Source organism: Hydractinia symbiolongicarpus, chromosome 7 (assembly GCF_029227915.1).
Source record: "Hydractinia symbiolongicarpus strain clone_291-10 chromosome 7, HSymV2.1, whole genome shotgun sequence".
NCBI classification, from domain to species: Eukaryota; Metazoa; Cnidaria; class Hydrozoa; order Anthoathecata; family Hydractiniidae; genus Hydractinia; species Hydractinia symbiolongicarpus.
In genome coordinates this window covers 16,714,907-16,728,507 of record NC_079881.1, presented here as the reverse complement: position 1 = coordinate 16,728,507, position 13,601 = coordinate 16,714,907, and the positions used below count along the sequence as shown (strand labels likewise).

General features: G+C 33.1%; 1 protein-coding gene across 1 annotated transcript; it reads right to left on the bottom strand.

Moving 5' to 3' along the window:
- Window positions 1–2,354: 2,354 nt before the first annotated feature.
- Window positions 2,355–11,689, bottom strand: LOC130649225 (uncharacterized). The gene is made up of 14 exons (XM_057455474.1): window positions 11,347–11,689; window positions 9,900–10,995; window positions 9,421–9,574; window positions 8,862–9,049; window positions 8,702–8,785; window positions 8,342–8,623; window positions 7,933–8,070; window positions 7,460–7,741; window positions 7,052–7,189; window positions 6,429–6,659; window positions 5,995–6,230; window positions 5,000–5,173; window positions 4,584–4,707; window positions 2,355–4,327 (listed from the first exon to the last, which is right to left on the bottom strand). Exons 1-14 carry the CDS (start codon window positions 11,503–11,505, stop codon window positions 4,125–4,127), a joined length of 3,489 nt encoding a protein of 1,162 aa, XP_057311457.1. The 5' UTR covers window positions 11,506–11,689; the 3' UTR covers window positions 2,355–4,124.
- Between the last annotated feature and the right edge of the window lie 1,912 nt (window positions 11,690–13,601).

Below are 13,601 nucleotides of genomic sequence, written 5' to 3'. Positions count from 1 at the left end.
TTTTACATGCTCATCTTCACCGTCGTGGTGATGGCGAAAATGGACACGCTTTGTTGACGCCTTGTAATGTGTGTTGATCAAAGTGGTGAGCAATAACAACGCCAGTACCACTTTCAAATATATCTTCATTTTCTCTGAAAAATTAAATTTACTTTTATTACTGAAGTAATGTTTATTAGATAGACGTTCAATAAAGTTAGAAGAAGCATATGATAAACACCATGGAATTAAATAACCGTACACTATAACATGATAAGGAAGAACATGAAAAAGAAAACGAATAGATTCCAAAAAAAACACACACAAATATACAGAAAGGAAAACAATTCATAATATACTAATTGGGTATAATTACCAAATCGTGTTTGTGATTTTAAAAAGTAAATTATTTTCATTTCAATACCGACGTCTGTCTATTTGTTTGTTTGGCAAAATGGTAGCTGAGCAGCGTAAAGTATTCTTCTAAACAGAGTGTAAATAAAATTTTGTTATGGTATAATATTTAAGTTTGAGTTTAAGCTACCTTAAAACCATCAAATAAAAAGATCAAATTTATTCTAGGAATGTTAGGTGGTATTTATGTACGGTATACTTGCAAGAACAACAGACTTCTCCCGGCATGCAACGCCAAATTTCAAGGTTTGTTGACATAAATAAAAACAATAACAAAATTAATAAGAAAAACGATATGTATCAAACAGACAACATTAGATTACTTTCTTAGATCACCTAAACAGTTCACATTGCAAAGTTTTCTGTTTCTACATGTTGTGTTTTGTTGCTGTTCCATTTTGTATAAGACGACCTAACTCCTACCTCATGTAGGTGTTAGATCGTCACGCGCGCAGGCGCACAAACACGAAAATGTACGCACGCACCATAAAAATAAATTGAATAAAATAGATTTAATTTAAAAATGTTAAGGTATTCAAAGGGATTTTTATTTCGTGGATAACTAAATTCCAACGAAAATGTAATTTGAAACAAAGCCTTCAAAAAAACAGCTAGCTAACTTAATGGTGCTAGATTTGCGGGTATTAAATTTCGCGCTTTTTATGCGAGCATGAGCGCCTTTGAAATTATAACAATCTTTGTGTACATAATTCCTTTAAATGTTATTTATTTATTTAGTCTAGAGAATTGTGCACAAAATTATTTCTTCTGAAGGTGAAGAAATTTACAATTGGGGAACAATATTTACGCTCCACTAAATGCGTTCTACCCTCGCTTTTAAGCCTTATAAAAACAATTAAAAACGGTTTGAATGTCTCGCTGTGAATATTCATTAGTACAACATTAAATAATGAACGAAATAACCAACCAAGTTAAAGCTATGTTGTTTTCATTTATTCGTTTCAGAGGTGCTCCTCTAAAACGAAAAGAATACGTATGCGTCTTAAAATCACATACGTAGCTATAACAAATACACTTTCTACAGAAACGTAATTGCCTTATGACTGTCTTCGAAAACTCATTCACTTAATACTTTTTCTTACTTCATCTTATTCACATTTGATCAAAAAAAACTTTCTACAGAACGTAAAAAGTAGTAATTGCAACAAGATACAATATTTTTTCTCTGACATTTAAGCACGTGGAAAACACACCCTTAACGGTTTTTTTTTTAAAAGAATGACCTGGAAAATCAATACCACATTTAACTGACAAGGTGTAATTCCACAGATTCCACAAGCAATTGTGAAAGCCATTTCTATCTAACATGCACTCGGAACTTGTCGAAATTCACTTGTCAGCATTAGCTGGTTAGATCAAATATTTTAAACGCTGCTAAACTTTGCTCTGACACCAGTGCCTTCCAATTCCTTGATCCTTTGGATCTTTCCGGGTGTGGAGCAGATTGTTCTGTAATGGCGACATTGTAAGTAGTACAGCAAACGTATTCTGCGACGTCATTTACTTGGCTTACACACGTGTCATAGTACAAGTCTCGGGTACTGGCCAAATTAAATTTGATTTTACCTTTATGAAATAGTTAAAAATAGCTTTTTTTTCTTAAGTTGCAATAACCTGTCACTTGTTAACTTGCCATTGGGCGTTACGTTAATTGGAAAAGCAACTCCGTGGAAACCCCACCGGTTCACCCGTCCTTGAAAGTTCACGGCAAATTGTAATTCTTCTTGTATTTAATTGCTACCTTTTGTTAACAATAGTTGATATTTTTTTGTTTCTCCGACTTATTGTTATTATTATTATTTAGTATATGTCGATTTTAATTAGCTTTTACGAGCTAACCACTCTGCATTCCGAAATATACTATCCACAGCCAAAAATGTGACTTTCAAATTTCAGTCCCAATTCATATTCTTCACAATTGCCGGCCTTTAAACTTTTTTAAACCCTTAATCGATGAAGGCGCTCAAAAAATGCTGAGCGCATATGAATTCTTTCTAATTTAGTGCAAATTAAAGAAACGGGCTCTTTTATTTTTTTTCCTGAAAAGTGAAACTGAACAAAAGTTGTGACAAAATGAAGTTTCTTCTTTCTAGTGTTTCTAGTTTCGACAAGTTTCTGAAAGAACCCCCTTTATAAACTGTGCGCTTTTTAGATGGGGCGCTTAAAAATACTGTTTGATTAACCTAATCAGTACGGTATACTAAAAAACATAGTCATTATTGGATTTAAATCTTAAATTTTATTTTAGAGATAAACCCCTTCATTAAAAGCTACAGTTAATGAAAACAAAGCTATAAATAACTATATAAATAAATAAACATTATGTCTGAAAAAAAAACATAAAAATAATCTCGGTGTTGCTTCGCAAAAATATACTTTCTAAGTAACAAAGGCGCTTATTCTAGGAAGGCGTTTTCTCATTAAATTACCGAAAAAAAGTCAAATAATTTGAACATATTTGTGTGATGTTTAATAAAAACTAGTGAACAATGCTTTACTGTGAAGTTATGTAAAAATGTGATGCTAAAACATCACGAGACTTTATTCTACGCATGCAATAAATGGCAAAGCTTTCACATTGGTATTTAGCTCCTCAATATACATTCTATTTGAACTTAGCGAACAGCATTTTGCATCCATGAGGCTGTTTACGATCTAAAAATAATCGAGTCAAGTAATCAGAGCTAAATATTTAAAAATGTATGCACTTATGCTTTTGTGTTTATGTTTGCGTTTTGGGGACTAAAATAAATTTGGTTTGAAATATCATTCTATACCTTTGATGCAGTTTTTAAACTGTTACCAAATTCATCTGGAATATCGTTTCTTTTGCGGGCAGCCCTAGATGCTAACGTAAGCATTTTCATCCACTTTTCAGCGTTTACATTATCCGTGGATTTAGCAACATCATTTAAGTATTCTTTCCAAGTATCTAAGCCTTTTTCATCTTTTCCTGATTTTCCTTAAATCAAAATCCATAATGCCCTATGTATTCATTTATTTAGGCTTTAATATGAACTATTTTAGTTTTATAAGGACCTTCGTGCCCGGACAATTGGCTATTTGTCTAATCCATCCAGTTTCAATGGATTGCAACTTCGCTAGTCGTTTTCTTTAGTGCCAGGTCTTTGTAACACGCCAACTACGTGCACAGGCCTCCAGCTGTAATATGCCCTGTAGTATTTTCATAAGGGTTCCCCTTCCATATTTCTTGATAAGTAATTAATTTATAACCAAAATTGAAAAATTTCTAGGCAAAATTAAGTAATATTTAGGGTTCACGCAACTTTCTTTTATTTAAATTCTTTGTAGTTTATTTTTGTATATGAGATACGTGTTATATTGCGGACCTGTGCACGTAGAGTGTTTAATTATTTGCCAGTGTAAACAGGGTTGAAAAATTATTTTTTAACTTCCAAACCAAAATTTGAGGGTCAGGTTACAATTTTTTAGGTTAAAATAACTCCAAAAACTTAATGATCAGTAACGGATAAGCTACTGAAGAACTTGTGTATCACTTTAAGCAGCTCTAGTATCACAACAAAGGTTATAAAATACGTGTACAATAACTAGCTCGAAGTAGCTAATGTTGAACAGTGTGCTATACTGCTCCATTTCATTTTTCTTCTGTGTACCGGCACTTTGTTATGCAAAGTGATTAGATTCGCAGTAAATATTCCCAGGATAAGGGAAAATAGAAAATGTGAAAGTCATCCTAAAAACACGCAAACAGATTTGAAGCAGCTATGATATATGTTGATTATATTTTCTCTGGTGTGTTTTGCAATTGCTTTCAAAGTTGCTTTTCCCGAAGCTGCTACTTCTTTTATATTTTCGGCAACCTTTTCAGCAAAGCCTTCCAGCTTGTCTATCCATTTTTGCAGACGTTCTGTGGCTTTTTCAAACCAAGAAGCTAAAATAAAAATGTTCGTGGAATAACTAAGTTTTCTGGTAATGTTTTTGGGAGCATTCGTTTTACATCATTACGAAAAAACTGAATAGCAACGATGTTTTGTTTTAAGGACGGAAAATTTAGGTTTTAGTTCGGTAGACCCACAATTATATTAATTTTCATCAATTTTTTTATACCATGTTCTAGGAACATAATAGTATTGAATCTCTTAGCAATGATCTATCTTATTGCAATTTTATTTTGACGCAACACATACCAGAACTGTTTGCAGTTTCTTTTTGGCCTGAAAGTGCTTCCTCTGTTTCATCAGCTGCCGTAGTAAAGGTATTTGTTGTTTCACTGGTTACTTTTCCAACTGACGCCGAAATACAAGATGAAACCTAAGTCAGATAAAACCAGTTTGTAATGACACTTTGGGAAGGGATTTGTGGTAGATGTAATTATGTTGGCAATTGAATTGAAGTTCAAGCTAAAACAAGATTTTTAACTTCGTCCTATGTATAACTATGTACAATCGACTTCAGTAATTTTAGATTAAATTCAAGAGTTTTTTTATGCCATGGAATATTATTTGCAAAATGATTTAATAGTTCCGTATTATTAACCAATCAAACTCCTTGATTCAGCTCTTACAATTTTCAATTTTATAAAATTGTGAAAGATGAATCATACCGAAAATCCTGTTTCCGCCAAACTACCATAAGGCGGATTAACTGTAACATTAGCTTCAATAAGATTGAATATGTTTCCATAGACATAGAAATAAAATCCTTTATATGATACATCTATCAAGACTTCGGCTCCAAGACCGAGTAAGGATACATAACCTTGAATTTTGACAGCTACCTGAAGAGGAATATTATATTGGTTATAGTATTAGAGTAATATATTATTATCATTAAGATATGGTAACCCATGGAAAGTTACTTTTCGACTCCTCTTTCAGTAAACATTGCTTTCCCTATCTGCTGTGATACGACGTATGAAACACGCGAACGTATATGTACTATTAAAGGAACTGAAATTATACTTGAGGATTGCAAATCTAGTTTTTTTGCTGATGTCAGTAGATGGTATCTCTACTATGAGCATAATTACAAGAAAATAAAGAGATAAAGAATAGAGCAAAAAATAGCGATTAAGAGGACTCACTTTATTAATAGAAAAGTCACACAAATCTGCTATCAATGGAACATAAATTTGCACATTGACAGTAGAGCGCTTAAACTGTAGTGTTGATTAGTATTCCGTGAGCAGGTTAGAAAGTGCAAGCAACCCTTAGTCTTCGGAGTACACCAATTGGCGTTGCCGAAATAACCACACATTCCGGTATGCTATCTATTAGCCATAAATTGTGATCAATCAATTTTGAGATATCAAAATACAGGTTCATGTGAAAGAGAACTAAATTTATTGGTAGCAGCCAGGTGGCCAGAAATAAGGTTCACAGATGAAGGATTGTCGGCGAAAAAAATGGAAATTTTGGGTTTTTTTGAAAAAATGCCTAGTCTACGGATCTAAAAATATAGCAAATTAATTTCCAATTGCGTGATTGTTACTGTTTCGTGGAAAACTTGCCTTTACTTTATGAAAGATTGCAGGTGTTGATTTAAGCAAAAAAGAAAATTATAGCTCGACACAAGTCTGTTTATTTTGTTTAGTCTTACTTCTTCTTTGGATATTTTAACAAATACTTTTGGTCCATTTTCCAGATCATTCTTACTCTTGCTAACTGCGATCAAACCTTTTCCAATTTTAATGGGTGACAACTCATCATACACTTGAATCAACTTCGGAAAATCAACAAAATTGTCACATTTGATTTTGTAACCAAGTATATTGATCAAACCTTTGAGCATGAAGCCCTCAGGTATCGTAACTTCTAAAAGTTCGATTTTTGTACCTGGAAATAAAATAGGTTAGGTCCATTAACATTGTGATTTTATCTTTAATCGCGTATTTTTAAATTTTTTTATCTTCAATCCAAAACAAATTTCGTAGAATCTATTCATTACTACTCAAAGTTTGAAATTCTTGACAATCTTGTTCAATTTATTTATTTAACATATCAACAAAATATGGGTTTAGAAAATTAGAATACCTTTAGGGTTTGTGCTGAAACCTGCAGCAAATCCTTCAGGGAATCCTGACTCTATTAGAACTTGAGGAAGTGAAATGTCAAATTCAAACGCCTTTGATATACTTTCAAGAGTTAAAGTATTGATGGATGAGTAAAAGTAAAAAATTCGCGATGGATCAAATGAGATTGCACTTTTAGATATTATTTCTTTTCCATTTCCAATCTTGCCAAGTTGCATTTCTCCTGAAAGTTCTAAGCGTAAAAAAGTATTGTTAAACTATCTTGCAGTTGACCAAGTAAAAAATAAAAATACAACAGGTACAAAGATTTTATTCTACAAACGCTGTATTAGGTTCAGTGTAAATAGTTGTTATTGTATTACTTTGGTGAGATTAAAATTCACAGAAACTCGTCTCTATACATTTTTACACATAATGCTCATTTGGAACCATCAAATGACAACATATAAGCTTTTAAAAAACAATAGCAAGTTAGAATATATTTTTTTGGTGGTACTTCTGATGGGTAATATGACAAAATTATAGCTAATCAGACGAGACATAGTGCAAAGAAAGTCATTGGAATAAAATCCTTAAGGACTCTAAACTTTTTCGGAAGGAACAAAACCAGTTATAATACCATACCTAGCTTGGAAACTGGTACTGCAGGATCAATAGCAACTCCCATCTTAACATTACCAAATGCAACATATTTCAAGCCGAATGGTCTCTTCCATATACCTTTCATGGGGAGTGAAATCTCTACCCTTCCACTTTCACCAACTGAGATAGTACATGAAAAGAAATTTGTTGCAGTGTACATGTAAAAGGGTTTGACTTAAATTGTTGCAAAAAATGAAAATTCCTTGTTGCGCTAATGATTTACAAAATCAATCGATACATTGAAGAATGTGTCTAGTTAGTGATTTATCCAGCAAAAAGAAAAACAGATTTTTATCTGTTTCTTTTTTTTTTAGTCAAAGTTCGGTAGCATGTTAGAAAAATTTAACCATTGTGTTTGGTTCGTAAAAGAATTTAGTTAGAATTTCCCACCTGCAAACTCTAGCGGTGGATCCTTAAGTTTCATTTCACCTTCAAAATAAAACTTTGTCTCAGCTGCAACCTGCAAAACAGCTTGCAACTTTGTCAATTTAAGGTTTTTCCCAAGTTCAAATCCATTCCCATCGTAAACTGCTCGAAGTGTCATTCCTGAAGTTGTTTTTTCACCTTCCAATCTTAACTTTGTACCTGGCTTCATTTTCTCACGTGCAACCTCACACAGAGCTGATCCTTTGCAATCATTTGTTATGGTTAATTGAGTGGAGAAAAATACTCCTGAATAATGACAAATATTTGTACAAGACAATAGCAAGTTAGAATATATTTTTTTGGTGGTACTTCTGATGGGTAATATGACAAAATTATAGCTAATCAGACGAGACATAGTGAAAAGAAAGTCATTGGAATAAAATCCTTAAGGACTCTAAACTTTTTCGGAAGGAACAAAACCAGTTATAATACCATACCTAGCTTGGAAACTGGTACTGCAGGATCAATAGCAACTCCCATCTTAACATTACCAAATGCAACATATTTCAAGCCGAATGGTCTCTTCCATATACCTTTCATGGGGAGTGAAATCTCTACCCTTCCACTTTCACCAACTGAGATAGTACATGAAAAGAAATTTGTTGCAGTGTACATGTAAAAGGGTTTGACTTAAATTGTTGCAAAAAATGGAAATTCCTTGTTGTCGCTAATGATTTACAAAATCAACCGGTACATTGAAGAATGTGTCTAGTTAGTGATTTATCCAGCAAAAAGAAAAACAGATTTTTATCTGTTTCTCTTTTTTTTAGTCAAAGTTCGGTAGCATGTTAGAAAAATTCAACCATTGTGTTTGGTTCGTAAAAGAATGTAGTTAGAATTTCCCACCTGCAAACTCTAGCGGTGGATCCTTAAGTTTCATTTCACCTTCAAAATAAAACTTTGTCTCAGCTGCAACCTGCAAAACAGCTTGCAACTTTGTCAATTTAAGGTTTTTCCCAAGTTCAAATCCATTCCCATCGTAAACTGCTCGAAGTGTCATTCCTGAAGTTGTTTTTTCACCTTCCAATCTTAACTTTGTACCTGGCTTCATTTTCTCACGTGCAACCTCACACAGAGCTGATCCTTTGCAATCATTTGTTATGGTTAATTGAGTGGAGAAGAATAATCCTGAATAATGACAAATAAGACTTTATGAAAACCAATTTGCAAATTGAATTTAATTTAGGAAACAGCTAGGTATATTACCTTTCTTTAGCTTCATTGCTGTGTTTAGTTCTGGTAATGTGAAATCCACATCTTTTGTGGCGTCAGTATTGGATATCAAGATAGCTGAAAAAAACATGATTAAGAATAAATTCATGCTTTACTATATCTTTATAACTGAAAGCTAGAGAGGGAAACTCACTTGCAGTTAATTGCGACAGCCATGATGTTTGCAAGATTTTCTTTTTGAATAACTTTTCAACAATTTCATCCAACCTTTTATTTTTCATTACAACGCCAAGAAACATTTGGCGATCCTTTAAACTTCCCAATATCATTCCTTCAAAAAACATTCCATCCCAACCAAACAATACAGGATTGCCTGTCACACTAGAAGGTAGCCATGTAAGATCAAATGGCTAGCTACGCTAGCTAGTAACTAGGTATATACAATGTCAGAGTTGATTTTATGACCATGTTACATCAACTTTCAGAACAAAAGTAAATTTCAAACGCAGCTGCAAAACGGTTTTTAAATAGCTAGACTAAAATTTCATGGAGCCTTTTTGCTGCGTATTTTTTCATGAATATACGTTTTCCAACTTGCATCATTTAATTATTTTATGTCATGCTCAAATGGAATAAAAAAAGTAAATTTCCGCTGGACATAACATCAGTTTCCGTCAGTTCAATTTGGAATAAAAACCGATGCGTATAACAACCTTCATACGTAGGTATTAAGAAGAAGAATTGTTTGTTACCGTAATTTCAGGTTATCACCAAATACTGCACTTATTTTAACATCTGTTATGCCGAAATTTAAAAAGTCCATGGTTGAAATAGCAGATCTTCTCCCTTCCTCTTTGCCACCGAATTGGTCCATCAATCTTTTTACTGTTAGTGTATGTATTTCACCTGACAAAAAATAAGATTAGATTCTTCCATATTCTACAGCTAAAATTAGAAATTGATATGTAGTTTTGAACTTACTTTATTAAAAAGTCTCAGCATAAATAAAAACAGCAATCAGGTCAAACAGTTATTAAAAAGATACTGCTGTTTAATCCTTTGTGATAAGTGTGCTATTTTGTGAAATCATAAATGGAACTTCATAAAATATTAGTCGAATAAGCTGTGGAAAAAAACACTTGGTTAGGGAGGTAAAAATAATCCGTTTTGCATCTCACAGACGGACAGAGAGTGGATTATTATTATAAAAGATATTAAGAAAGATGCTTACCATTCAATTCATAAACATCTCCTTTTTTTGTTACTGTCACTTCTAAGGTCCAATCTCCAATCTTTGCAGCACCTTTGATTTTAAAATCCCAACTTCCTTCTGGCTTGTGAGACAAATCGAATTGCACATCTTTAATTGCGATTAAATCGTTACCTAACTTCACTTCATCAGGCGCTTCAAGTTGGACATCAACAGCTTTAGTTTGAACATTGACATCAAACTTTTTGATAGTAATTTTTGGTGGCGTCTTCAATACCTTTTCAAAAATGGCGTCAGGCACATTTGGAACCAATGCAACCAAAGCATTAAGCAAATCCATTTTTATATTATCAGGAAATTGACAGCATATTATTCCATCAGTAACAAAGATCTTTACAAATATGGAATCGGGAATATTTGTCAACGTTGCTTTCGTGCCAGTCTTCTTGATGATTTCTTTGAGAGGTATGTCTAATTTTATTTTTGTGCCTTTTGTTATTGTTTTCGCATTTGAGACATATTTCTGTAGAACTTCATTCAATGCATCATTTTTAAGAACCATCATATCTCCATTTGATATTTCAAGAGTGACACTTACTTTCAAATCCTTTAGTAAAGGTATATTGCTTAAATCTTTTCCTGTCAGGGAATTGATAATTGCAATTGGTTGAATGTCCCTTATGTCAGCAACAACCGCAACATTTGTCGTTTCTTCAGCATTTTGTTCAGCAACAAAAAAAAGAACGATATTTCCCAAACCTGTAATTCCTGAAGCTGTTCCAGATAGAACAACCTGAAATCCCCCTTCTACACTCACAGTACCATGAATAGATGGATTTGTAACAACAGCTTTTAAAAATATTCCAGCTTTTTCGGGTGCGTCTTTGTCAACCACTTCCTTCTTGGAGAAAAGGTTGCTGAAATCACTTGCTGACATCTGGTCCACTTTTATGTTAAATTTGGCTTCCTTCTTATCCTTTTCTTTACGAAGCTCTATCGGAACATGTTTGTTAGCAATGTTTACCTCTCCATCAATGTCAATTCCAATTTTCTCGAAATCTGGCGATGCGGTGATAGTTTTGTAGTTAAATTTCATTTCCAATACTGCTTTTTGAACCTAGACATCGAGAATTGAAACTCTGAATTTAAGTTTACTAACTACAAGGGATCGTGATATTTAGCAATATGTTGTGGAAAAATTTCTGTCGCTAGATATTTGACAAGTGACAAAGGAGAACCACTCCAATAAAATCTATATATCAGTCTTCCGATGAATGTGAGCGTCGTGAAATGAGGTAATAAAAGTAACAAAGTCATTATTATATTAGTTAAAATTTAACACAACTGCAAAGGAACCTAGGTAGAAAATTCTTTTTTGTTAACTGTCTACAGAACATGTCTACTCGTATTGGCTGTGTTACACAGCTTTAATTTTGCTAACTAGTGGATGTTAAAAAATTTAACTTACCTTCAATTTTTCTTTTACAATTTCAAATGGTTCTCTTGCGGCCATTTTGAACATAATATCTCCCTTGCATTTATCCAAATTAAATGATTCAATTTGAAAAACACCAATCGGTAGAAACAATTTTGTCATGTCTTCCAATTTCCCTTTTTTCACCAACATTGTAAACAGTTTTCCCAAAGATGCCCTTTTCTTTACATGTTTTATCCGGTATTAAATTAATTTTGCATGTATCTTTCGAAACAGTTAGTTTACAACCAAATGCTTCATATTCTGTACCATCTTTTGTCTCCTTCCCAAACATTGACAATAAATCTGGGACACCTTAAAGTAAAAAGCAAAAGAAAAATATGGAGTGGAAATTAGAAACTCATTTATATGGAGCTGTGGTGCACATCCTAAACTTTCATAAACTCGCAATTTGAGTTCAAAGGAAAAATGCATGTTTTTTATGAGCTACACTGGTGTTTACTGGTGTATTTAGAATGCACAGTTAATGAATTGAGGAACCAAAAACAACTCTGGAGTTCTACGTTTAGTGGTAAATACATCAAGGCGTTGACTTTTAAACATTGTTAACCGTCTTGATTTTTGAAGCGGGCATTACGGGTTTTTAGGCATTTTGATGACTCTTGACGACGGGCCGATATTTTGCGGTATTGCACGTCGTCAAGAAAGATGATAATTAAAAATGTAAACAAGCACGAAAAAAAATATTAAAGAAGCATTGGAAATGATTATATATCTAACTCCTACAATACATTTATCGATAAAAACATTTTCATGGGATAGAAACAAAACAATGTCAAGTTTAACAGTTAAAACAACCAGATTGAGTCACCAACATTTCGTCTGGATGCTTCTTCAACATGACTTGCTAACTAGCTACATTGTCCATAAAAAAAACGATGATATGATATCCAGTTTTATCAAAAATACTAAATACAGGGCAACAGAATCATAAAAAATATATCTCCTCTCATTTTCATATTCTTTCCTTCAGCTTTGTGGTTACCGAATTTAATATAAAACTCGTTGAAACCCATGTTATTTTTGGCTAACTAGCTAGTTAAAAAATTACTTTAATATTCTTTAAAGAAACATATACATGGTCGTTCAGCATAGAAGTTAAAACAAAGTCGTTGCTAGAATTTACATAAACTAAATCATTCATTTTCTTGCTTTGCACTATCACTATCTACTGACGATCCTATGTTTACATCGTATTGCTGGCGCTCCATTATGGAGACGGACGGGTCTTACTTCAAAAGTAATGCAAGAAATGTAAGCTCTAATTGAGATTTTCATTATCTCCATAAGCAAATGATAACACTTGATTAAAACGCTTATTAACAAATTTTGTTCTTTTCGGAAAAGTTTTTCTGAATACAGCTACCATAATGCCTTGCGGACTTCTCAAATAAAGGAAACGGGGAAATTGGCGCAAAAAACTGTTCACCTTGCCGAGTGCTTTATGATCGTTCGCTTTAAAGAGATTTTTCTATGAGAGTTTAACCTAAAAGAAATTGTTTTAAGCATCATTGTCCGTCTTAACGGGATGTCTGCTTTAAGGTGTGCTTTTTAATGGGATTTCACTGTATTCATTCTATTATAAACAACGCTTGTCTAACATAAACTAAGCTAAAATGTTGAAAACACTTCAACTGAAGTATGCTGAGCGACACAAACATAACCATGCTTTTGTGATCTTGCGTTGCTTGAAACAAAATGTAAAGCAAACATGATTTATCTGTTTAATAATGATAGCCACATTTTGTTGTTTCTCGCTCAAAAGTAGGTTATGCAATCACACACGAAATCCTAAAGGTACCAATATAAAATGTGAAAAAATTATATTGACTTAGCTGCGACGAGCAAATCCCGGCAGATACTACAAACTACATATAATTTATCAATGCGCCCCCCGTTTGAATTTAAATGGTGTTTTGAGATGCTGTTTTCTTAACAATAACAACATGTTTTATCTCCTGTATGTTTTTGCAAACGTTTAGCTGTGAATAATTCGCCGCAATGAAAATCTATTATCGACTCACACCAATTACTTCAGTCTAGTCTGCGTTAACTTACGTAACACATACAACAATGGGAGAGCCGTACGAAACAAAAAATTTCAAACACTAATAAATTAAACGTATTAATTAATTTATTAAGTAATTAACCAGCTTGCTCTTGGGCAAGGCACATATTTCATATAACTGCTTTAAATAGGAAGATTAACTCGATTGAACTTAGTATGG